Source organism: Myotis yumanensis, unplaced genomic scaffold (assembly GCF_028538775.1).
Source record: "Myotis yumanensis isolate MYYU_CA2020_CCGP unplaced genomic scaffold, mMyoYum1.0.hap1 SCAF_17, whole genome shotgun sequence".
In the NCBI taxonomy this organism is placed as follows: Eukaryota; Metazoa; Chordata; class Mammalia; order Chiroptera; family Vespertilionidae; genus Myotis; species Myotis yumanensis.
The window spans coordinates 7,469,197-7,495,378 of NW_027223768.1; the positions used below are offsets into that span (position 1 = coordinate 7,469,197).

Below are 26,182 nucleotides of genomic sequence, written 5' to 3' on the forward strand. Positions count from 1 at the left end.
ACCTGGTGTTTCTCTAGGGCCAGATCGCCCTCTGCTGCCGACAGATAAATAACACTAGGGACTTGGGAACTGTCCAGGAAAGAGGAAGAGTCCCTGGGGCTGGGGTGGAGAGAAGACGTGACCAAGGCCAAGAGGTCACAGAGTCACCACTTCAGGCAATAGAAGACTCTTCTTAGGATCTGGTTTGCAGGGAAGGAAGAAGTAGCCAGTTGAGTGGGTGTTTCCAGAACCCAGCCCAATAGTGGGTTCAGCCAACATCTCCACCAGCTCCCATGAGTCCAAGCTCCCATTTGATTTGGCTCTGCAGCCATGATTTCCCCCTTCTTACTCTTACCACACCTTGAAAAGAAGGGGTGTTTAAAATAGGAAGAGGGATTAAAAAAGGGGGGGGGGCAAATTTTTGGTGTGGAGGCATCCAGGGGCAATTGGTCAAGTCTCAGACTTTTTAAAAATCTCATTTTCAGCCCTGACCGGTTTGGCTCAGTGGATAGAGCGTCGGCCTGCGGACTGAAGGGTCCCGGGTTCAATTCCGATCAAGGGCATGTACCTTGGTTGCGGGCACACCCCCAGTGGGAGGTGTGCAGGAGGCAGCTGATTGATGTTTCTCTCTCATAGATGTTTTTAACTCTCTATCCCTCTCCCTTCCTCTCTGTAAAAAATCAATAAAATATATTTTTAAAAAATCTAATTTTCAGCGTGTTTCTTTTGTCCCCATGAAAGCACTGGGTCTTTCCTCTTTCTTCTCTTGCCAGGGAATTCTTACCCCACAGATGTGAGTCAGCGCTTCTTTATTGCCCCATTTTATTGCTCTTGGGAGCGCTGGTTCATGTGGGTCAGGAAGAGAGCAAAGATTTGAGAAGAAAAGCTCAAGCACAGCAGTTGCTGCTGCCAGCCTGGGGCAGTGACCCATTTCCTTGTAGTCCTTGCTTCTGCCCCTTCCCAGCTCTGATTGGAGCTGGCCACCAATGGGCCACACCCCGCACTCTCACCCTTTGAATTCTTGCAGAGCATAGGACTCCTGGGAGATACCCTCAGGGTCAGACCTGGAAAATTGCTGAACCTGCCCCAAAGGAGCTAGGCTGGAGTGGAGGAACGAAGGAGGAGAGGGTGGGAGAAGGGGAGATGAGGAGTGGGGTGAAGATGGGAGTGCAGTGAGACCCTCTGGCTCTTCCCAAACATCCTCATGTACAGAGTAAGTCAATCTATGTGATGCCAAGCCCCACAACCGAAAGAGATACTTTGGATAAAAATTGGGTTGTTTGGTTGGTTTTGGGTCTACATGAGACCTGATATCTGTATCTTCAGATAACCACATTTGGATAATTTTATCTGTAAGCCCCCAGATATATGCTGGTTATCTATTTCTATTAAAATCAAAGTACTTTAACTCAGCCAGCGTGGCTCAGTATTTGAGCATTGACCTATAAACCAGGAGGTCATGGTTCGATTCCTATTCAGGGCACATGCCCAGGTTGCAAGCTCTATCCCCAGTAAAAGAGGGTATAGCAGGCAGCCGATCAATGATTCTCTCTCATCACTGATAATTCCATTTTTTTTCTCCCTTCCTCTCTGAAATCAATAAAAATATATTTAAAAATTTCTTGAGAAGTTGTGGTAAAAATATAAGGGTGTCAGACGGAAACATTAAAACATTATAAATGTCATAAATGGGAAAATGACAGATTCTAGAACCTCATACCAGGAAGTAGGATATTGATCACGGGGGGGGGGGGGGGGGGGGGCGGAATTCCAGTGATTTAAATAGTTGTTTTGTGGACCCTTCAAAAAGAAAGATGTTGACACTTGAAATGAGTATGAGTTTTCTGGAACTATTTCATGTCAAGTTATCTATATTTTATTTTATGATAAAGTTGCTAGGAGTGTGAATTAGAGCAATGCCGTAGTTACATTCTGTCTTGATTTTAGCAAGACATTTACAGAGTAAGTTGACATCATTGAGGAAATGATAAAAGATGTGACGAGGTTCTAATATTGTTTGCTGGGCTTATGGGTTGAATAGCTTGTGTCAATGTGAACTGATTCAGGGCCTTTGGCCCTATTCTACTTGGTGTTTTTATCAAGGACTTAAGAAAGCATTTTAATTAAATTTGTAGATGACAAACTTGGGAGCAAAATTTAATGAATTACATAGTAGGGTTAAGATTTTAAAAAGTCTTGTTATTTTGGAATAATTACTCCGAACCAATAAGAATATTATTGTATCCTGGAATTAAATCTAGAAACAAACTGAACAAGTAGGAGCTTTTGGATGATGGTTCAAAAGAAAAACCTATGGCAATCTCTGAGGTGGGGCTTCATTATTTCCAGTGTAACTGCTAAAAACAAGCAAGCAAACAAACAAACAAACAAACAAAAAAAAGGAAAGAACTCTCCCCTGGGTGGCCACTCTGGAGCCCTGTATATGGATTGATGTGCCATTCTTTAGGAAGATCCTTAAAAATTGTGGGATATTCAATGATGATAACACTGTGCAAGGGGCTTTAGAATACATTTTCTCATATAATTTCTTTTTTAAAAAAAGTTTTTATTTATTTCTAGAGAGAGGAAAGGAGAGGGGATAGAGAGATAGAAACATCATCGATTGGCTGCCTCCCATACACCCCCATACTGGGGATTGAGCCCACAAGCCTGGCATGTGCCCTGACCAAGAATCGAACCTGTAACTTCTTGGTTCATGGATTGACACTCAACCACTTAGCCACACTGGCCTGGCTCTCATATAAGTCTTACAATAATTTTGTGTGATAGCTCTCCCTATCATTTCACAAGCAAAGAAACTGGGGCATAAGATTAAGCCTTTGTCCTAAATCATACAATTACAATTAAGATTTGTACACAGATCTGGCAGATGTTCCCACCCATATGCTTAGAAGAATGACTATGGCTCTGTATGGTCCTGGAACAGGTCCTCTATCTAAATTCTTTTAGGCATTTAGGGGAGAGGTCAAAGGCTTTTCTGAGTCTTTTGTTTCTTAAAAATAGCCAGTTTAAAATAATCGCTATCCCAAAGAGGCTTCTTTTGGGGTGGCAAACTCTCTTCCTCCTTAGTCCTAAATTAAACTGTGCCTTAACACAAATGGTTAAGAGTCAGGATATGCATTTAAAAATATTTTTAGTGTCATGTGGAAAATATGGCTCTAGGCTAGAGGGTATAATTAGGACAAAAATGTTGATCAGTATCAGCAAAGACTTGATACATAGAACTGTCCCAGAATGGACTGAGCTGCTTAGGAAAAAAGTGTGTGTGCATGTGTCCAGGCTCTGTGTGCTGGGATGTGGCGGTGACCAAAGTCCCCGCCCTCAGGGAGTTTCTTGACAGTGTTTCAGAGTTTCTTACAAAGCGTATTTAAGGTAGCTGGTGACTCACTCTGGATTCCTCCCAGGAGTGATGACATTTGAGTTGGGTCTGTACTAGGTGGAAACTTGGACTGGTGAATTCTATGATTCTTCTTTGTAAATAGTTAGATAATTTGATATTTTAAGGTTTTATGCAAATGTTAGCTCACATGTTACCACTATCACTCTAGCCACATTCGCTCTTTAGTCATTCACAGTTGTTGCTGTTTTTGTTTAACAGTTATTCAAATAAGATTGGCCTATATGTCTACATGATCTTTTTTAAAGATTATTTATTTATGTATTTGTTATCGTTTTTATTGAATTTATTGGAGTGACGCTGGTCAACAAAATTATAAAGGTTTAGGTGCATAATTCCACAACACATCATCTGTACACTGTGTCGTGTGTTCACCTCCCTAAGTCAAATCTTCTTCCATCACCTTTATCCCCCCTATGCAGACCTCCCCCACCTCCCCCACCTCCCCTACATAGTCTTGTACACAAACATTCAGAGCAGTTTTATTTGTAATAGACAAAAACTGGAAATGCTCAAATGTCCATCAATGATAAATAAACATATTGAGGTACATCCCATACCATGGAATATTACTCAGCAATAAAAAGGAATGAAATATTGATGCACACAATAGCATGATGGACCGCAAAATAATTATATCACATGAGAGAAGGCAGGCAAAAAAAAAAGTACATGTTGTGCTATTTAATTTACATAAAACTCTAGACTATGTAAACTAATCTATAGTGACAGAAGGCAGATCAGAGGTTGCCTGTGGACAGAGTTGGTGGGTGTTGGGAATGGATTACAAGGAGCACAAGGACACTTTGGGGAGTAAGGAAAGGTACATTATCTTTTTAATGTATATTTTTATTGATTTTAGAGAGAGGAAGGGAGATGAAACATCGACGAGTGAAACATCAATCAGCTGCCTCCTGCACGCGTCCTACTGGGGATTGAGTCCTGACCTTCTGGTTCATGGGCCAGTGCTCAACCACGGAGCCACACTGGCTGGGCGGAACATTATCTTGATCATGGTTATGGTTTCACAGGTGTATATGCATGTGTCAAAACTCACCAAGTTGTAAACTTTAAATATGTAGGCAGTTAATGATATGTCAATTACAGCTCAATAAAGCTGAAATTTAAAAAGGAAAATGTGGAAAGGGACAATATAGGACACTGTAAGCAACAATGACCTCTGAAGTTAGGACTGGGGAAAGAATTACTTAATTTTCCCTTTTTATGCTGTTTAAATTTTTATGGGAAAAATAAGTAAAAAATGAAAAGTTTAAAAATAAAACTATTTACACAAGCAAAAATAAATAAATAAAAATCAGGCTGTTTGGAGCCCAGAAGTTAATGGATTTGGAAAAACTTCAAAATGGTTGCATGTAGAACAGAAAAGCTGCTATAAGATCTGTTCAGAGATGACCTAGTTACCGAGACTGCAAAGGCTGAGCTGGAAGCTCTTTCAAAGGTCTCCTCTCGGTCCTCTTCCCTTGGAGCAAAGTCTTTGGGACTCGGCTGCAATGAGAGAATAGCCTCCTGCCTCTCTGGGATTGCTTAGAGGTTTGGGGGTTAAGAAACCTGGTCATTGTTCAAGTTCAACAATGAGTAATTAGCACTTAGAACTTAGAGAATCATTCATCGGCTGCAGGAGATGAGAAAGAATCATTGATTGGCTGCCTCCTGCACACCCCACACTGGGGATAGAGCCTGAAACCTGGGTATGTGCCCTTAACTGGAATCAAACCCAGGACCCTTCAGTCCACTCTAGCCACTGAGCCAAACCAGCTAGGGCTTCATATATTTGTATTGATTTCAGAGGGAAGGGAAGAGAAGGGAGAGAGAGGGAGAGAGAGAAAGATCAATGATGAGAGAGAGCCATTGATCGGCTGCCTCCTGCACACCCCACACTAGGGAACAAGCCTGCAACATGGGCATGTGCCCTGACTGGGAATCGAAATGTGACCTCCTGGTTCATAGGTCGATGCTCAATCACTGAGCCACATCAGCCAGGCTCATTGGTTCTTAGTAGCCCCCAAACTTCACACTCATGGCAGCCTCTATTTAATCCTGTGATTCTCAGCTCCTCAGAGATTGTGATTTCAGTGGCCTAGACTTCAGTGTTCTGATTTCAGCTCACCCAGTGATTCCTTGGGCAGCCGGGCTGAGGACCGTTGCTTTACTCTCATTATTGCCACTTCTTCAGTCATGGTTACGAGTTTATGTAGCTGAAGTATGTTGAATGGAAACAAATAGGAAGAATTTGGCCAACATATCGAAGGGACCAAAGTTCTGCCACCTAAGGCTGCTTTGGGGGACATTGATTTAAGCTGTTTATTAAGAAATGAGACTCAGAAAGAACCTTTGACCCTCTCCCCTTTCCTGCCCAAGAGATTTGGAAAGAGAAACTGCTTCAGGAAGGAGATCTTAGGATGTCAACTCAGCTTAATTTGAACTGAGTTTGGTAAATAGAGGGCTTCAGAAGGGGGCCCATTAGCTAGACACCCCTTGTGTCCCATTGTTCCTGAGTCACCCAGCAGGGATTTTCCTGCCCTGTGTGCTCTTCCTCTACTTCCTGTGAATCGCACATTCTCACTTCTGAAATCTAATACCCTCATTCCCTTCCTCTTCCTCCTTTGTCCCAAACTGTCTTATATACCCAGTGTTATCTCACTGTCTTTGGAATTTTCATTCCCATGTGAATTCCCCATGCACATGCATTAAAACGTTGATTTTCTCCTGTTAATCTGTTATTTTGATTATCAGTCCAGCCAGAATTTAGAAGGTGGGAGGGAAAATATTAATATTTTTTTTATCCCCCACAATATACTTAAAATTAACAGTAACTAACACTATGGAGACATATATATTCCAGGCACATTGCAAGGTGTTTTACATACATTATCTCATTTCATCCATTCAGCAATCTTATGACGTAGAGAATATTATCTTTTTCACAGGTAAGAAAACTGAGACCCAAAGAACTTAATTTAATTGTCCAAGGTCGTGGATCTAGTGTGTGCCTAAGATAGGACTCGAACCCAGGTGTTTCTGACTCCCAAATCCCTTGCACTTAACTCATTTTACACAGTGTTTGTCCCAGAATCGTAACTATAAGAGATTAATTTATAGTTCATTTCCCAATCCTTTCTGGTCTCTGACACTTTTGTAAGGGATCTGTCAGGGCCTGCAAGATGATATTCACTGAGGTTTTGTTTTTAAACGACCTCTTAGAGTCTCCTGCACCATCTACCACCTTTTATACACATTGTATTGTACTCAAGGTAATCACGCCTAGTATTTATCTATAGGTAGAAAATGGGGTGTGATCCAAGTATGCGTTCACAAATTACACTTAGCGTTTATATCTATACTCACCCCCTGTATTTAAACACATATAAAAGTTATGGATGTAGTACAAGGGACAGAACGTTGATTTAGAGTTCCGCTTTTGACTAGCACTGTGACCTTAGACAAACACCCATATTTGTTAGTCTGCTTTTTATAATCTCTAAAATGGGGAGACAATGCTTGCTTTTTCTAACTGTGACTATCTGAGGTTTGAATGAGATCCCAAACCCAGCAAGGAGTCTCGACCATACATTTTTTTTTTGCCGGCTAATGAGCTGTCCATGTGAACTCTAGTAAATGTGGATGACGTGTCTTCCTCACCTTTTAGAGATAACGTTGCATCTCTGTGCATCCCAGTTGATGAGCCATAAATTTCCCTCCCCTTGTTTACGGACAAACCCCTGGAGTTCTGTGTAACGTGCGTGGGTCAGGCGTTGCGAATTTAAATAGAAAGCAGGGGAAAGAACAGAAGGAAAGAGTGGGAGAGGCATTTTACAACTTACAGACTAGCATTTTTACTTTTAATTTTTTACTACAAAACAAGTCACTGTTGGCTGGGATGGGAGAACTGGGCCCTTTTATGCACTGTTGGTGGGAGTGTTCATTGGTCTACACTTTTGGAGAGCTAGTTATCAAATTTAAAGACCAACATATCAATCCCATTTGTACTAGATAATAAAAAATTAAAAAGTGTAAACTCATATTTCTACCAAGATTTAGTAGAGAAAAAGGTATGAGAAGATAGACAACAGATAGTTAATGGTGGCTAACCCTGGGAGAAGTTCCACTTTTTACTTTATATTCTTCTGCACAGTTTGAACTTGCAGACAAGCATTTATTATTATTATTATTTTTTGCAAAAAGACAAAAGAAGCCCAGAGCAGAGCCCAGTGGATGTGCGCGGATCAGCTGTGCTCCGGTGTCCTTACTCCCTGGCCCACAGTCCCAGGAGGGCGCTGACCCCTGCCGGGCAGGCCCTCCGCGTGCTGTTTTGCAGTCCATTACCAGCTGCTTAAGCAGCAGGTTCCCGGTGGCTGGTCAGCTGGAACCTGCTCCTGGAAGACAAACAGGAAGGACGCAGCTGTCAGTGGCCTCACTGACAGGAAAATAATTTAAATCTTAAAACATTAAGGAAAACTTCCTGCCTCTGCCTGGAGAGGGGCGTGAGCCAGACAGAGGTGGCCCTGAAGGAAGCCTTGCATTTGCGGGTATGACCAGCTTCCAGCCTCAGGTCCTCCGCACTTAGTGAGGCTGCGGGTCCACAGGCGAAGTCTCACTGGGTCCTGATCCCTGAGGTTTAACTGGAGCTCTCTCCTCTTATGCAAGACCAGAGGTCTGGTGCAGCTCTCTCCTCTTATGCAAGAGGCCTGCAGGACCTCAGGGCAAAGAGAGATTAGGGGAGGCAATACAATAGGGTAAGACTCAGGTAGGTGGACTGCAGATCCTTGCTCTGACACTTTCTAATTGGGTGGCCTCAGGCAAATTATTTCACCTCTCTGAACCTACATTTCCTTACCTGTAGGATAGGGAAAACCAGCGGACTTGTATTATAGGGTTGGAGGTGCTGCTACCTCTAAAGGGCTTAGCTCTCTCCGCCTGATATAGAAGATGCTCAATTAATGCCACAGTTATGTTTGCTTGGAGCCTCATTTCCTACCACTCCCCGCAGTGGCTGTGGTTGAGAATTTGGGCTCTGTTATTTATCACAAGTGTGATTTTGGACGGACCCCTTTGGGCCTCAGTTTTCTCATGGGCAATATGAGCGTAAGGATTCCCATCTCATGACCCTTGTGAAGATTAACGGAGATAGGTACATATAACAGTGAAATGCCTGGAATGTAGGCATGCAGGAATTAGACTGTTAGAATTTGCTGATGAAATATTAGCATGTTTCCTATAAAAAATACAAGTTTCATAAAACCATCTTCCAAATCCCTGCCTGCCCTGGCCCCAGACTCTCAGAAAATGAGCTGCTGATTCCAGTCTGAAGGTGTCTTAAGCTCCTGTGTTTCAGGATGTTCCTGTCTCAATCGCTTCCTTCTCACTCCTCCGGCTTCTCTTTCCCTCCCTGCCAGGAGGCCTCTCATTAGTCCAATTAATAAACCGCTACTGTCATCTCAGTTTAGTCCCAAGAGCAGGGTCCCTTGGGGATGTGCATTATGCTGGGGAAGTGAGGTGGGGGAGCTGCAGCAGGGACACCCTCATTTCCACTGGGGAGTGGAATAAGGAACCAGGATTGGCAGCAGATGGGCCTCCCTGGGCAGGGTCTCCTGGGACATCATCAGGATAATCAGAGAGAGCTTCATCATTCAGAATGAGAGTCTGGCAGTTTGGCAGAGCACCAGGGTCCCTTTCAGGGACTGGAAGATTCTGCCCTGGAGATAATGACAACCCTGAGGCCTCTGGCCTTCAGCTCTGTCTTGGGCATGCGCATACACACACGTGCATGTGCCGGCATGCGCGCCAGTTCCCTGGGCTTTCACTCAGCTAAAGAGTTTGTGGGTACATTCCAGGCCTGGAAGGTGGCAAACAGGATGAGCTTGGAGGGCCCAGAAACGCACGACTGCTTCTGCTGATTGCTGAGAATAATCAAACCCCGAGGTTCCCAAGAGCTTATTAAACCGTCACAATGCCTCATCCAGAGTGACAGCTCGTTCTCTCCCAGTCTTAGAAGGATAAAGGATAATGGGACTAACAAGTTAGCTCAGAAGCTCAGGCCGCCCAGGGACAGGCTGGTTTGTTGGGTGCACAATGGAGTCAGCATTTTCAACCCCAAAACGAGATTATGCTGAGGCTGGGGAGGGAGCCAGGTGTGTGTGTGTGTGTGTGTGTGTGTGTGTGTGTGTGTGAGAGAGAGAGAGAGAGAGAGAGAGGTGTGTCATGCGATCATGGTTTGTTGGGAAATCAGCCCAGTTATTCCCGCAATCAGTTACATTGTACATACCTGTTCAGGCTTATATTTAGGCAAAAGGGGGTTCATATCAAACTCGTTCTGCTCACACCTGGCGGCTCCTTGCTGCACTGTCAGCACTCCTGTTCACCACCTAGAATTATGAGCTCCAATGCTGGCCTCATTCCCAGGTGAATGTGGGTTGTGTGCCTTTATCTCATTGATTTGTAGGCCTTTTTTTTTTTTTTTTCCCCAAATTCTGGGTAATTTGTTGGTTATGTACATTGCAAATATCTTTTTGTGGTGTCTTTTGTGAGTGAAATTTTATTTTAATCTGTTCAAATTTATCCTTTTCTTTTATGGTTAATGATTTTTTTTTCTCTTTTCAGATATCCTTTGCTACTCCAAAGTGAAAAAGATAGTCTTTACTATTCTCCTCTAAAAGCTGCATGGTTTTGCCTCTCATGTTTAGGTCTTGAATTGATTTTTGAATGTGATGTGAGAAAGGATCCAGTTTCATTTCTTTCCATATGATTATCTAATGATCTCAGCCCCATTTATTGAAAAGCCTGTCCTTTCTCCCCTGCTCTGAAGTTCCACCTGCGCCATAAATCAGATGTCCCATGAAGTCTCTGATATGCACCCAAAGTCTATTAAACTTATGCTCTGGCGACACTACACTTTTTAATTACTATAGCTTTCAAAACCTACCTCGATATTTGGTGAAGCAAGTTCTTCTACATTCCCCGCCCCCTCGCCCCCCCCCCCCCCTGCACCGCCCTCCCCCGCAACAACCCAAGAGTATCTTGGTTACTATTTTGTCCTTGCACTGCCATGTGCATTGGAAATTTTTATTGGAATTGTATAAATCTACAAAGCAACCTGAAAGAATTGATACCTTTATAATAACAATTCTTTCAGCCTAAAAGCATAGTATAGCTCTCCATCTACTTAGGTCTTTTAAAAATACTTTCTAAAAAATATGTTTTTATTTTTTAAAATAGATTTTTATTGATTTCAGAGAGGAAGGGAGAGGGAGAGAGAGAGATAGAAACATCAATGATGAGAGAATCATTAATTGGCTGCATTCTGCACACCCCACACTGGGGATCGAGCCTGCAATTGAAGCATGTGGCCTGAAAGGGAATCGAAACGTGACCTTTTGGTTCATAGGTGGATGCTCAACCACTGAGCCACACCGGTTGGGCTAAAATACTTTTAAATAACATTTTGTAGTGTTCTCCATATACTTTTTCTCTTGCTCTTCTTGTTTGATCTAGGTATCTTAGATTTTATTGCTATTGCATATGCTAGCTTTGAAAAAATATATATTATAGTTGATGATTTATTAGAATAATATTGATGTATGTTGATCTTGTAGTCATAACCTTGGTGAACCTTTTTACTGGTTCCAATCATTTACCTGAAGATTCTTTTGGCTTTTTTTCAGAAAAAGAGTTTTAAAAGTATAATTGTGACTCCAAACCTACCATGGAAAGATTGATTTCAGTTACTTTCTAGGACAATCCTGTGACCTAGGCATTGCCAGTCTCTTTAACCTGCAGGTTTTTAATTCGAAGAGTCAGGAAACCCATAGTCATGTCAGCCAGCCTGTCTTGGGTGAATTTGTTTCCTCATCAGCAATAACTATCTTGCCAATTTCACAGTCATTGAGGGAATAAACAAAGTAACAGATGCAAAGGCTCATTGAAAAGTATAAAAGCTAAAGTCTTATTCATAATCTTGGATATAATACATAGCTGAGTGAGCATAAGGTGGTTGATCATCACTGTTCCTAGTAGGTTTTCCATAGCCTCTGCTTCAGGATAAAGAAAAAATGTCCTCATACCCAGCCTTCACTTTGTTGACTGTTCAACACTCTCTTTATCTACATGTTCTGTTTGCTTTTCTGTGAGTGTGTATATAAGACAGCATTCTCCAAAACAGAGGAAAGAAGAGTATTTTCCTTAGAGACGTGTCTTTCAGGTGCTGTCCCATCATTTATTGAACTTGAAGCTAGAATAGAAACTGGAGGTACACAGATGAATGAATGAACAGGGCCTCTGCCTTCAGGATGGTCCGTGGTCCATCTACCCATAGTGACGACATGATTCCTGTTAGAGTGGAGTCATCACGCACCTGCAGGACTATAGCAGCTGAAGACAAGTAGGAGCATGCAGAGGAGGCCCCAGCTGGGCTCTGGAGGCTTAGGGGCCAGATGGAGGCCCCAGAATCCTTTTTGTGTCTGTGACTTGGAAGGTAGTCCCTCTGCCATTTCCCTTTCTTAGAACCCAGAGAAGATAAAAGACTATTTTCTATAACTATATAGTATAGCAATTTTCTTTCTTTTTTAAGAAAATATTTTTATTGATTTCTGAGAGGAAGGGAGAGGGAGAAAGAAACATCAATGATGAGAGAGAATAATTGATTGGCTACCTCCTGCACACCCGCTACTGGTGATAAGCCCGCAACTCAGGCATATGCCCTTGACCAGAAATGAACCCGGGACCCTTTAGTCCCCAGGCCGAGGCTCTATCCACTGAGCAAAATTGGCTAGGGCTAGTATAGCAATTTTCAACCTTTTACAGCTCATGGCACACATCAACTAATTGCTAAAATTCTGCGGCATACCAATATATATATATATATATATATATACACACACACACACACACACACACATATATATATGACAATCTGACAAAAAATAGGTATAATTTTGATTGGTATACAACAAATAGTTATAATTGTAATTACCTACCCATTTTGCTCCAAAATGACTTAAAAAGAAAATCAAGTGCCTATACTTGTCTACAAGGATTTCTGGTACCAAAGAATTAACCAATCAGACGCAAGCTTATGCGGGGTGACCAATAAGATGCGACTCTCTTATATGACCTATATATTTAAGGTTCAAGACTGGGCAGTCACACTGGAGCGCTGTTGTGTTGGTTGCTGTCATTTGGCAATCTAAGGGAAAAGAGGTCAATGCCCCTGGCTAAATAGGTATTCCACGTTTTAAAAATTCTTGTGGCACACGGGTTGAAACCGCTGCTGTAGCAGATAAACTCCAAGTCGGGACTTCCAACTCCCAGCGCTCGGGCGCTCCTTGCTCCCTCTTAAGGAGCAACTGCGCCCTCCTGCGGAGGAACGGTGCGGGAACCACGGAAGGGCGCCCCACAGTGCCAGACACCTGAAGTCCTCCTTAAGGACCTCCTTGCTTCCGGCCCCGCCCCTTCCACGGAGTCCCGCCCCCTCCACGGAGTCCCGCCTCCGACGCGATCCCTTCCTCTGGCACCGATTGGTCGGCTCCTGTGCGTGAAGACGTTGCGTCGCGGGGCGGGGGGGGGAGCGTTGTCTGTAAGGCTGCTGCCGTGTGTCCTGGGTCGCCGCCCCCGTTGCCTCGCTGTGTCCGCCCCTCGCCTGCCTAGAGGATACGGGCGACAGCAGGGCTCGGGGTGGTCGTGCAGCCGACAAACGTCTCCGCGAAGCCGTCCTTTCCAGCTGGCGGCTCTTCTCGGCCGAGTCCAGGTCGGGGAGGAAAATGGCGCCGGCGCCCCGAGGCGTCCGGGAGGCGCCGCTGCTGCAGTGTCGGTGCGGACCCCTTTGCCGGCTCCTTCTCCTCGCCCAGGCCTTCCTCCTGCTGCCGGCCGCCCGGGCGGGCCTCTGCCCCGCGCCCTGCTCCTGCCGCAGCCCTCTGCTGGACTGCAGTCGCAGGAAACTGCCGGCGCCGAGCTGGAGGGCGCTGTCGAGCCCCCTGCCCCCCGACGCCGCCAGCCTGTGAGTAGAGTGGCCGAACCGGGGTGGGGGCGTCTCAGGAGAGGGGCGCTCCCCTTCCAAGGTGGGGACAGGCCTGGTCGGAGGGCGCGGTCGGGAGCCCAGGTTCTGAAGAGAAACGCCATTAGGATGCTGTGAACTTTGGCGACGGGGCTCAGAAACCTGCAGCTGGGGTTCTGGAGACTCATGGAGACCGGCGTTAAGGTTCCCGGGGCCCCGGGAGGCTGTGGGCCCGGGTGGGTGGAGCTGGGGCGGGGGTGTTAGGGCTCCACGGGCCTGGGCACCGGCATTGACTGTGGACGCGGGGGCGGGGGGCCCTCGCACACTTTGGGCTGCCTCATCCAGTGTGTGCTCAGCTCGGATGGTCCCGGGCGTGTGGGTTTTATAAACACGGCCGCCGAAGACCCCAGCTGCCTTTTGTCCCTAGTTCGCGTTTTGGCTCCTTCTGTGCTGCAGTTTTGATACGTTACAAGGTTAAAACTAAATGTGTTCGGAGAGCCAGTCCTACCCCGAACAAATACCTTTATTAGTAGCATTCTTGGTCTCATTTAGGAAAGGAGTATTCTTTCCAAAATCATGTGTTTTAATTGTTTTCAGGTGCATTTCTCGTGGCAGAGAATCTAAAAAGCAGCCCTTGTTGTTTATGTATGAGAAGCAAGTGCAGTGATTGGTTGAATTCTTGCGGAGACTCCCTGCCTGCGCTGCTTTTGACAGGCCTGTGTAGTGGCACTGACTGGGGAGCTCATGGGTCCGAGTCAGCCTGGGGCATTAGGAGCCACAGCCGCTACTAAATGCTGAAACAGATGGGCCTTCTTAACCTCCAGCGTACAGTTATTTCTCTGCCACTAACTGAGTCATTCATTTATTAATTGGCGGGCTTCCGGTACAGCTGTCTCCAAAAAAGAGTCACAAGAAAGAATAGCTTGAGTTGCAATTAAAATGTGAGGGTCTGTTTGGATTTTCAGTGGAAAGTAGTGTGCAAATTGAAGGTCTCTCTCTGCCACGGAGGTTATTTACACATTTGCAAATAGGTTAGGATAGATGGAAAAGACAGCTTCCTCATAAATTCCTTGAGAAAATGAAGTAATTTAAAAAACCAAATGCTGTAATAGCATAGGTGTGCAATATAATAAAATGCTTTTTGTTGCTTTAAGATGTGACACCGGTAGCTAGTTTGGTTCTCTTGATGCAAATAAAATTTAAACATTTATATCAATGTTCAGCATAGTCTTTTTAAACCTAGCACAGCATCGTTGTAATGCAGCAAGTGCCTTTTTCTAAAAAATTCTTGGAACAGCTAACTGATTATGATAGAATAACTTTGGTGCAGGTTTCAAAACAACACAACTTCATTTAGCTGTAATTGAAATAAATATGGCCGAAACCGGTTTGGCTCAGTGGATAGAGCGTCGGCCTGCGGACTCAAGGGTCCCAGGTTCGATTCCGGTCAAGGGCATGTACCTGGGTTGCCGGCACATCCCCAGTGGGAGATGTGCAGGAGGCAGTTGATTGATGTTTCTCTCTCATCGATGTTTCTAACTCTCTATCTCTCTCCCTTCCTCTCTGTAAAAATTCAATAAAATATATTTAAAAAAAAAAGAAATAAATATGCCCCACTTTTTAAGATGAGCCATTGGTAGATAAACAATAATTAGAAATAGTTTTATGTAAGAAACATGTGTTTTGTGTCTAGGTATGATTTTTGTTTAATTGAGATAAATTTCCTAAAGCCAGATGACATTCAAAATTTTTAAATGTTCTAGAATGAAATTGACATTTTTCAGTTGAAGTGAAATGCCTTGGAGAGCAATTCTGTTGTAGAAATGTAATTGGAGGGAAGTCTTACAAAAGCAGAACAACTCTTAACATTTTAAAAGGTGGGCTTGTGCTGGTTTAAACTGAGAAACGTAACAGTCTTCATAAGTTACCTTCAGCTATAAAACCACCCGATACACATGGGTTTCTTGATGTAATTTTCAAACACATGCAGTGCTTAAATATATTAGTGATTCAAACTCCAGTGCTCAAATTTGTGGCCATTATCAAAAAGATCGTGGACAAAATTTATTAATCCTGGTTTTTGAAATATGTCTGCCCCTGGTTCCTGGCACAGAGCTCCTGAAACCCTTGTAATTTCCTGAGAGACAAGAGTACCAGAAGCTTCTTTCTTTTTAATATTTGGTCTTTGAACTTGTTTTCTGACACAAGGCTCTTAAATCCTTTGAAATTTCCTGGGTGATAGGAGTGTCTTTTGATCTAAAGAGACACCTCTTGGTTGGCTCCTGGATAGATAGCTTCAGGATGGGGTCTGGTCACCAGAAAGACCGATCTGTCATAAGCAGCTTGGGACTTTCAGCCCCTCTCCCCTTCATCCTGGAAGGGGAAAAGGGTTAGAGATTGAGTTAATAGTTGAATGTGCCTATGTGATGAAGTCGCCATAAAAATCCCCAAATCTCGCCCTAGCCGGCTTGGCTCAGTGGATGGAGCGTCAGCCTGCGGGCTGAAGGGTACCAGGTTCGATTCCAGCCAAGGGCACATGCCTGGGTTGCAGGCTCGATCCCCAGTAGGGGGCTTGCAAGAGGCAGCCAATCAATGATTCTCTCTCATCATTGATGTTTGTATCTCTCCTCCCTTGCTCTCGGAAATCAATAAAGAAATATATTTTTTTTAAAAATCCCCAAATCTCTGGGGTTGGTGAACAGATCAATGTGCCAGGAGGGTGGTGCACCCCACCTCCACAGGGACAGGAGCGCCTTTACTGGACCCTTATAGGTCTCACCCTATGTATCTCTTCACCTGCCGTTTGTGTCCTTTGTCGTATCTTTTATTATATAATAAACCAGTAAATGTAAGTGTTTCTCTGAGTTCTGTGAGCTGTGCAGGTGATGGAATCTAATGATGGGGTCATGGGAATTCTGGGTAATGGGGTCTTACTACCTGTGATTAGTGCCTGAGCTGGGGGTGCAGTCTTGTGGGACTGACTCTTTACTCAGTGAGGTCTGCACTAACTGTAGTTAGTGTTGGAATTGCATTGACTTGCAGGACACCTGGCTGGTGTTGGAGAAATGATTGGTGTGGGGAAGAGAAAAAACTCACACATCTGGCATCAGAAGTATTATGTGTGTGAGTAAAGGAAGAAACAGGTGATAAACATTTTTTGCTTGATCAGAGTTTAGCCAGGTTCCCGAACCTTCTCCTTGGCCATCTATGCACGCCCTTGTAAAATGCAATTTTAGCAAGAACCCTGCCATGTCAGGTTAGCAAGAAGCCCCTATCGATATTGGATTGGGTTCCTTCCCTATACCATGTCCCAGGTGATGTCTGATCACTCTGACCTTTTTTTTTTTTTTTTTTTTTTTTTTTTTTTTTTTAGCAAGAATCCTGTTAGGTCTGTTTAGTTAAAGCCTTCTTACTTCTGATGTTTTCTCTTAGTATTTTTTATCCACTGACACAACTCTGCCCCTTACCTTTAAATTCTCATATACACAGGCAGCATTCGGCATTGAGCCCAGTCTCTTACCTACATTAAAAAATTACATTGCAGTGGTCCCTATGCCTAGCTCCCCATCCCCCAAGGTCTTTCTTACCATGCATTAACAAGTATCATTGAATATTATTTTCCTTTTAACAGTTATGTGCCACAACACCCATAGGATCAGATTCATCATTGGACCCCCGGACCTCTCACCCAGGACCCTAAAAGTGCATACCTTTGAAGCCTTTATCCTCCTCCTGACTGATGGATCGGGGATCCATTGGTGAGTCCGACTCCTGAACCATTGCTCCGGACAAACGTCCGTGGAAGCTGGTAAGGACAGATTGGATTCTTAGATTCTGTGTGTACTCCAGAACAGCAGCCGCCAACCGGTGGTCTGCGGACCACTGTGGTCCGTGAGGTCCGAAAGGTTGGCAACCGCTGCTCCAGATGATGGGATGGAGTCCTAGATAAACACAGGCTGGGTTAGAGTCCCAAGCAAGCAGCTGTTTGGAAAAAGATGGCTTAGAGTCCTAGGCTTCTTTGCTTGAAAAGTAACAACTGGGCTGGGAGACTCTTCTTCCTGGCTCTCTCTCTGGTTGAACCCCTGTTCCACCAACTCTGTCTACCTCCATTTTTGTTGGCATGCTTTTGCTGAGAATAATATGAAACTTCATTGGCCTCTTGGGGAAACTTGCCATCTCAAGCTGGCTCCTCTAAGACCTCTCCCTTCCCATTGTAGAAGCTGTTCCTTTCTCCTCATACCACCTTCAGTCTTCCCTCCAGTTCTCTTGAGTCCTTTGATATGTCTCCCTCCAAACCCTTTCTCCTCCATCCCTCTGTCCACCAGACCAGACCTTTTTCCCTGCCCATCTCTATTGTCACTTAAACTTTGGGCTCCTTGCCCTCACTGGGGGCTGTCTAGGGACTTAGGGACCCTCAGAAGGCTGAAAAACCTGGAACAGACTGGATGTTTTGGTTAGATGGGCTTTGGAGACATCCAGATAGCTGCTAGATATCTCCTTGGTCACTCACCTAAAATGTGGCCCACAGCTTTCATTAGATTACATAACAGGGCACCACTTTGAATAAGGTCTCCCTTACTGGGTTTTAACAAATGATATTTTTTTCTTTTAACATGGAATTTTTTCTGGACATTTGGTGTCACATAAGTGAGATTTGCTAGAATGACCCTGGCTCATGGAAACGTAGTTTGGGGGGAAAAAAAAGGATATAAGAGTGGGGAATGTGGGACCTTTGATTCCTCGGTGGCCATTTGGTTGCCCATGGTATGGAGCAGTAGCTGTGCTGCTCTTAGGTACTAAAGATAAAAGTCACCAATGGAGATTAGAGATGGATCCAATTACCAGGACATTGGTTCAGTCCCTTGGCTATTATCTGCAATAGCTAAAATGAAACTAAAAGAGTGTGCTGAGTCAGACCTTGATCCTAGACCAAACTCACATTTCAGTGAGTCTGAGCTTTGGCCACTAACCCCAAGGGAAAAATCAGGTAAGGACAACAGAAAGTACCTCTAGACTTCTGGTCACTAAGAAGGCACTTGGTGTGAGGTAAGGGCAAAACCAAGAAACTGTTTGAAACCAGGGAGTATAGTGTGAAGAAGTTGTTTCATATTGTGGATCAATAATAGCTTTCTGAAGAACATCCTTTAGTAAGATGTTCTGTGAGAGTAATTAATTTAGGAGCAGTATCTGGTTTTAAATGCCACAACAGGGGAAGAGCATGTTTGGGTTGATGCAGGATTTATAGCTCGTTATGGAACAATCACAGATGGCTATATGTGATCCAGACACAGAGCAGGTCATTCCCAAGGGAACAGCCAGCCTGGTGGACTGCATAAAAGCCACTGTAAGATCTGTTTACCCTGAGAAAGGGGACTAACTGCCCATTTCCCCCATAAATGTCAAGTGGAACACCCCAGATGAAGTAGATAATATGTTTTCTGTATAAACCTTGTTGGATTTTTATGATAATCCCATAGGCACTTGCTGAATGTGCCTGTTACTGAGTTCATGGTAAATGCTGTGGTTAAGGGGAACTCTTTTACATGGACACCCCGTGAAAAAGAGTCCCAACCAAGGGATAGTTGGGGAAGCCTTGTGAATTTGCTCTCTCAGCTTTGCTTCTTGGTTTCATAGATGCTAATAAAAATATTAGGTTAATTAATAGGAGAATGAAGGAAAGCAAAGGACAGAGTCAGTAGACTGGTCTTAGCAAGGCAGAAAAGTTTAAATGGTTATTAAGAAAGAAGGTGAGCCCATCCAGTGTGGATCAGTGGTGGAGCGTCCACCCATGAACCAGGAGGTCAGGGTTCAATTCGCAGTCAGGGCATATGCCTGGATTTTAGGCTCTATCTCTAGTAGTAGCAGCTGATTGATGATTCTCTCTCATCATTGATGTTTCTCACTTTCCCTCTCTCTCTTCCTTAAAAGCCATGGTAGGCACTAGCCGGTGTGGCTTGCTTGGTTGGGCGTCATCCTATGCACCAAAAGGTGGCCAGTTCAATTCCCAGTCAGGGCACATGTCCGGGTTGCTTGCAGGTTTGATCCCCTGGAGGGGCATGTAGGAGGCAACTGATTGATGTTCACTCTCACATCGATGTTTCCTCTTCTCCCTTCCTCTCTGTCCAAAAATCAATAAAAATCATTTTTTAAAATGCGGCGGTCTTTTTGTGCTACCCAGGGAAGGGCCCATTTGGCTTTGGTCTTGGTTCCCAGGTAACTTAAAGGGAAACTTTCACAATGCTCAGACCCCTTGATGTCCTGCAAATTGCTTGCAGCAGGAACCCACTTTGGTGGCATCAACCTTGAGTTCTAGATGGAACAGTACATCCACAAAGGAAGAGTGATGGCATCTGCATCATCAATCTGAAGGGAACCTGGGAGAAGCTTCTGCTGTCAGCTGCTGGTGCCACTGTTGCCATTGAAAACTTCGCTGATGTCAGTGTCATATGGTCCAGGAATACTGGTCCGTGAGCTGCGCTGAAGTTTGCTGCTGCCACTGGAGCTGCTCCTCTTGCTGGCCACTTCACTCCTGGAACCTTCACCAACCAGATCCAGGCAGCCTTTGGAAGCTGAGACTTCTGGTTGTTACTGATCCCAGGGCTGACCACCAGCCTCTCACAGAGGCGTCTTATGTTAACTTGCCTACCATTGGTCTGTGTAACCGACTCTCCTCTCCACTGAAGGACATTGCAACACACGGGGGCTCCCTCAGTGGGTCTGATGTGGTGGATGCTGCCCTAGGAAGTACTGCACATGCATGGCACCATCTGTGAACACCCATGGGAGGTCATGCCTGATCTTGACCTTTACAGAGATCGTGAAGAGATTGAAAGGCTGTGACCAAGGAGGAATTTCAGGGTGAACGGATGGCTCCAGCTCCCGAGTTCACTGCTGCTCAGCCTGAGGTTGCAGACTGAGGTCACAGATTGGTCTGAAGGTGCGCAGTTTCCTACTGAAGAAGCGTGTTTAGCCTGCCACTGAAGACTTGTCGGCAGCCCCCATGCTCAGGCCACCCAATGGGTAGGAATAACCACTGAGTGGTCTTAAGCTGTTCTTCCATGGACTCGTAACAGAATGGAAATAAAATTGATAGCAAATAAACAGTTTCTAAAAAAAGAAAAATGGGGTGAATAAAGCGGACATTGAGAGGGTAAAAACAGGTTTTCATATAAGACTACCTAAGTTTGAGCAGGCCAAGAGGCTCTCCAACATTACAGAGCCCTGGATAAATCTGCTGTATTTACTTCAGTTTGGAGAAATTTAAAAATCCAAAGGCAGAGGTTACCATGAGAAACCTGACCAGCAATTTCTTGAGGCATTGGTAAGGCACATTAAATTAGATAAAAATTGACTAAAGGGCCAGGGTCCCTTGGTTCAGCTCATGAGAGTGGTGGTGGTGGTGGTGGTGATCCAAAGCTTCTTGCACAAGAGTGGGTACAATGGTCAGGAATTGGAGAAGTTTTCAGGATTCCTTTATATGGGAACCTCTTATACCGTGGTACCAAACCCATTGGTGAAACCATGATATAATTGAGAGAACATTATGAAAGTTGGAATGTTTATATGTATGTATATATACATATAAATTAAACATTCAAATTTTCATAATATATTATTGATATCAGAGAGGAAGGGAGAGGGAGAGAGACAGAAACATCAATGATGAGAAAGAATCATTGATTGGCTGCCTCTCATGTGCCCCACACTGGGGATTGAGCCTGCTACCTGGGCATGTGCACTAATTGGGAATCAAACCGTGACTTCCTGGTTCATAGGTCAATTCTCAACCACTGAGCCATGCCAGCTGGGCAAAAGTTGGAATGTAAATAGACTTTATTTAAAGAAGTTATGTCTCCTTTATCTGAATATATTGTGGGAATGGACATTAAGTCTGGCTGGGGAACATTACCCTTACCTGGTATTGTAAAACTAAAGCCTGTTAATAATGTCCTAAAGGAGGTTGCAGTGAGGAATGTAAGGTACAAGTTTGTGGAAGTGGTTATGGAGATGGACACTGTATCTGACTGGGGAATGTTTTCTCTACTCAATATTGTAAAACAGAAGGTATGTAAATCTACTCTTCAGGCAATATTGGTTGGACATTCTAAATGGGAACCAGTAAGATTGCTCCAGCCTACACAGTGTAGAGTAGAAACTGGAGTGCTGGTATAGACAAATTCTCTGTGGGATAACTCTATGCATACGGTAGGCTGGGCTTAGGGCAAAAGCCTGTGAGTGCCTATTGGCAACGACTCCTAGGACTTTGAACTAGAGCATTTCCATTTGAAGGGCAGTTATTGGCTTGCTATTGGACATTAATTGAAACCACCATCGTGACTAAAAGTCATAAAATAATCTTGAGACCTGAAATACTCATGACGTCTTGCATAATAATGTCAGATAACACTCCAGTAGGGAGGACAGTGCCAGGAATTTCCATATTAAAACGGAAATGGTTTATGCAGGATCATGCCACCTGGGGAACACAAGGAGGAGATGCTCACGAGCAGAGAGCCTTTTCCCCTCGACTGACTTTGGAACTGTGTGAGGAGCTGCTAAATTCTATCTTCCCTTGGGCATTGTCCTACAAACAGCTCCTAAGTGACCAACAAGGAGCTGCTTGGTTTGTGGATGGCAGTTCCAAGATGACTAGACAACATCCTGTTTGAGAGAGAGGGAGAGAGAAACATCCATATGAAAGAGAAACATCCCTTGGCTGCCTCCTGCACACCACCTTTTGGGGATCGAGCCTCATCCTGGGCATGTGTCCTGACTGGGAATTGAACCAGTGACCCTTTGGTGCATGGAACAAGGCTCAGCCAACTGAGCCACACCCACCAGGGCAATGTTTGGGTTTTTACTGACTCATGGGCATTGGCCAATGGCCTGACTGTGTGGTCAGGCAGAAAAGCAATGAAAACCTGGCTTATTAAAGGGCTGCCCATATGGGGCACAGATAGTCCTGTGGAAATCACTGTGAGACTTTGAGGGGTGCATTAAAGTAGGACATGTTGGTTACCATCAGACCCTTTCCAGGTTCAGAAGATGATTGGATTCAACAAGTAAATATCCCTGTGTACTTGCTTGAGATGGCCACCTGGGTCTGTGAAATGGGTGGATATGGAGGCACTGCAGCAGTGCAAGATGGGCCGCATCTACACGTGCTCCTCTTGCACCCTTTGAGCTCAAAATGCCAGTAAGCTCTCTTCTGTCTGCTGGGGAAAGATACACTGCAGATGGCTATGTGTCACATTCCCAGGTGTGAAGGCCCTGAACATAACTGGCATGTGATACTGATGTAGCCCTAGGCGGCTACAAATGGGTCCTGGCAGGAATAGTTACTGACTGTGGACTGTCTTTGCTTGTCTGATGGTAGATGCAAATGCTCAGAGTGCTATAAAAGAACCAGAACAGAAGATAATTGTACCAATTTGGATGGCTGACCATCATTTATGCAGACCAGGGAATACACTTTACAGCCCATAATGCTCAATAGTGGGCAGACAGGTATCCTCCTTAGAGTATATTAAGTCCTCAGTTAATGTCATCGATAGGTTCTTGGAACATGGTGAAGTAACGCATGATAAAACCAATTTTACTGTAGGTTAGTTGATATAAATGGCACTTCATCAATGCTATAAAGAAATGATGTTTTTTGAGGACCTGCTCTACTAGTTGTTTTTTTTTTTAATTTAAATACATGTTTTTATTAATTTTTGGAGAGGGAGAAAATGAGAGGGATAGAGAGAGAGAGAAACATCAATGAGAGAGAAACATCATCAGTTGGCTGCCTCTGCACACCCTCTACTGGGGATCAGGCAGCAACACAGGCATATGCTTTGACCGGGAATCTAACAGGCGACGCTCAACCACTGAGCCACACTGGCCAAGCTGCAAAAGTGTATTCCCTGGTCTGCATAAATGATGGTCAGTTTGATAGAGAATTGGACTGGGCAGTTAAAACATTGGTTGTCTTAAAGGGAAGAGATAGATATGGGAAGGACTGGCTTACATACCTTCCTGTTAGTGTGCTCACATTCATTGTCAGGTGGTGCTAAAGAAGTGACCCCACTAGATAGAGGCCTCTTTTTCTGGTGGATATGGGGAAGAGGAAGTGGGGAAGGATGCTGGAATGACAATGCAGTTCTTACCAAGGGAGGAGTATGCTGGCATAATGACTACTTTGTTCTTCTCTGTACACCTCAACTGTTTTTCCCCTACTTGTTGAAGTGGTTATAGCATTATGGCTGCAAATACAGGTGCCGGAAACAGTAATGATTCCTAAGCAAGAAACTATATATATATATATATATTTTTTTTTTTAAATATATTTTTTTATTGATTTCAGAGAGGAAAGGAGAGAGAGAGAGAGAGAAACATTAATGATGAGAGAGAATCATTGGCTGCCTCCTGCATGCCCCACACTGGGGATCGAGCCCGCAACCCAGGCATGTGCCCTTGACCGGAATCGAACCTGGGACCCTTCAGTCCGTAGGCAGACGCTCTAGCCATCGAGCCAAACCAGCTAGGGCAAGAAACTATATTTTTAAACTTTGGGTCAGAATTCCTAAATGCCTAATGGGGTAGATTGTGCCTGCACCCCATCTACCAAAATTGAGGTTAATAATGAATACCAATATATTGCCTGGTGGTAAAAATAGCTCAGTAGTTCTGAACCTCTGTAACCTTACACTAACTGAATAGAGTGAATTGAGGGGGAGATACTTGCTATTGGTATTGCTGTTTGTAATCTAGACCAGCACCTATACCTGAGGTCCTATCCAAAGGTGGAAGAGTTTGGGTGTAAATGGAGAGAAGGAGCAATAGCAGCTGAGGGTAAAGGAATGGGTAAATGGTTTTGTAATGAGGGAAATTCAATACTAATCCCTCGAGAGAGGCTCAGAGTAAGAGATGGTATTGTCTGTTAATTCACTTATACCAGTTGACTGAAAGGGTGAAACCATGTGTTTGCTTAGACCACTACTGCTTTGGAACTTGACAAGATTGAGTAGAAGGAAGCCTGCAAACCTGAGTGGCCTTGCCTGTATATTGTTTTGCTGTAAGGGAGCATATGGCCACACACCAAGAGAGGGTACACTGTGGTCTCTGCCCCGGGTTCCTGGCACAGAGCTCCTGAAAGCCTTGTAATTTCCTAAGTGATAAGAGCACTATAGGAGCATCTTTTGTTCTAATATTTGGTCTTTGAAATTTTTCTTTAATTGCTTCAAACCACAAGGTGGTGAACTGAAAATGAGTCCTTTTAAAAAAGGTACAGATTAAATTTTCCTTCCACTTAAGGTCCCTCATGTTTACCTCAATTGTTAGTACCTACCTTTATTTTCCATTTCCTCCTTTCAAAATGTCATATTTTCACCATACTTCTCACAGAGAGGTGAGATTGGCCATGGGGCTGAGCATACTAGTACAGGGGTTAGAAGCCGGTTCACTCTGCTCAGCATGGGGTAGGCCTCTTCTCTCTTGGCCTCTAGGCCTCCATAAGCAGAAATCAAGAGAAACTTCTTGCTTTGGATAATGCTACCCTGTTCCAAGTCTGTACTCCAGAGTAAAGAACCGTGCTTATTCCTGGAAAGATTCCTCACCCCCTCTTTCCTCTTAACCCTCAGATGCTCAGTACCAACCAGTATCTGCCATGAGACTATGAGCACCGGTCTCATTATGCCCTCTATTCTTCTCTAACAGGCTCCCCAAGAATCTCAGGACTTGCCGCTTATCTGTCTCTCCCAGAGAAATCCCCGACCCTCTTTGTGGCTTTATTTTTGTCATTAGTAGGCATCATCTTTTGATATGCTACATATTTTACTTTGTCTTCTTTTCAGTAGGTTATAATATAGCTTAAAAGCATGGATTTTTTTTTATGTTTATTCATTGCTGTAGATCAGCTATTCTCAACCAGTGTGCCCCAAGAATTTCTAAAACATGAAATACCTGACTGTTTAGCCAGGGGCACTGACCTCTTTTCCCTTAGATTGTCAAATAAAAAAATGACAACAGTCAACACAATAGCTGTCCGGTGTGAATGAATCAAAATTACACTTTTTTTTGTCAGATCGGCAAAAAATACAACATGTTATTTGGTGTGCTGCAGAATTTTAGTAATTAGTTAATGTGTGCCATGAGATGAAAAAGGTTGAAAATTGCTGCTGTATATGAATGGTGACCAGCAGTAGATACTAAAAAATATTAGTTGAATGAATGCAGTAAATTAATTACAGAAAGTATGTGGCTATGTCTTTTGAGGGAAATGAGGAGAAACTCTCAAAGCAATTAAAGCAGTTCTTTCTCATTTGCTTCTCTAATATATATTTTAAACTCAAAAAAATGTTTTATTGATTTTTAGAGAGAGGAAGGAAGAGGGATAGATTCAAACATCAATGAGAGAGGAACATCATCGATCGGCTGCCTCCTGCACAGCCCCTATTGAGGATTGAGCTGACAATCCTGGCATGTGCCCTGACCGGGAACTGACAACTTCTTGGTTGCTGGGTCGATGCTCAACCCGGATGGGCTCTCATATCTTATTAAGTGATTTTTTTTTTTTAGGTTACCTCATTCTCCGTAGTAACATTGTGAATGAATCTGAGCATTATCTTAGGTAATTATTTGTATTTTAAGATCATCTTTTTTTTTTTTCTTTATTGATTAAGGTATTACATATGTGTCCTTATCCTCCCCATTGCCCCCTCCCCCCCCCCCACTCATGCCCTCACACCCCCCCCCCCCCCCCCCCGTGTCTGTGTTCATTGGTTAGGCTTATATGC

At 44.0% G+C, this 26,182-nt stretch overlaps 1 protein-coding gene across 5 annotated transcripts in view; it reads left to right on the top strand.

The window, feature by feature from the left end:
* Positions 1-12,991: 12,991 nt before the first annotated feature.
* Positions 12,992-26,182, top strand: part of LRIG2 (leucine rich repeats and immunoglobulin like domains 2) — a 41,501-nt gene continuing 28,310 nt past the window's right edge. For 2 of the 5 annotated variants that reach the window (XM_070397453.1, XM_070397455.1), the window contains exon 1: positions 12,992-13,406. In XM_070397453.1, coding sequence (XP_070253554.1) covers positions 13,171-13,406 — 236 coding nt within the window. In that variant the 5' untranslated portion in view covers positions 12,992-13,170. Of the gene's footprint in view, positions 13,407-16,896; positions 17,212-26,008; positions 26,017-26,182 lie in introns of those variants that run through there. The other 3 variants (XM_070397454.1, XM_070397457.1, XM_070397456.1) reach the window with 3 other exon arrangements.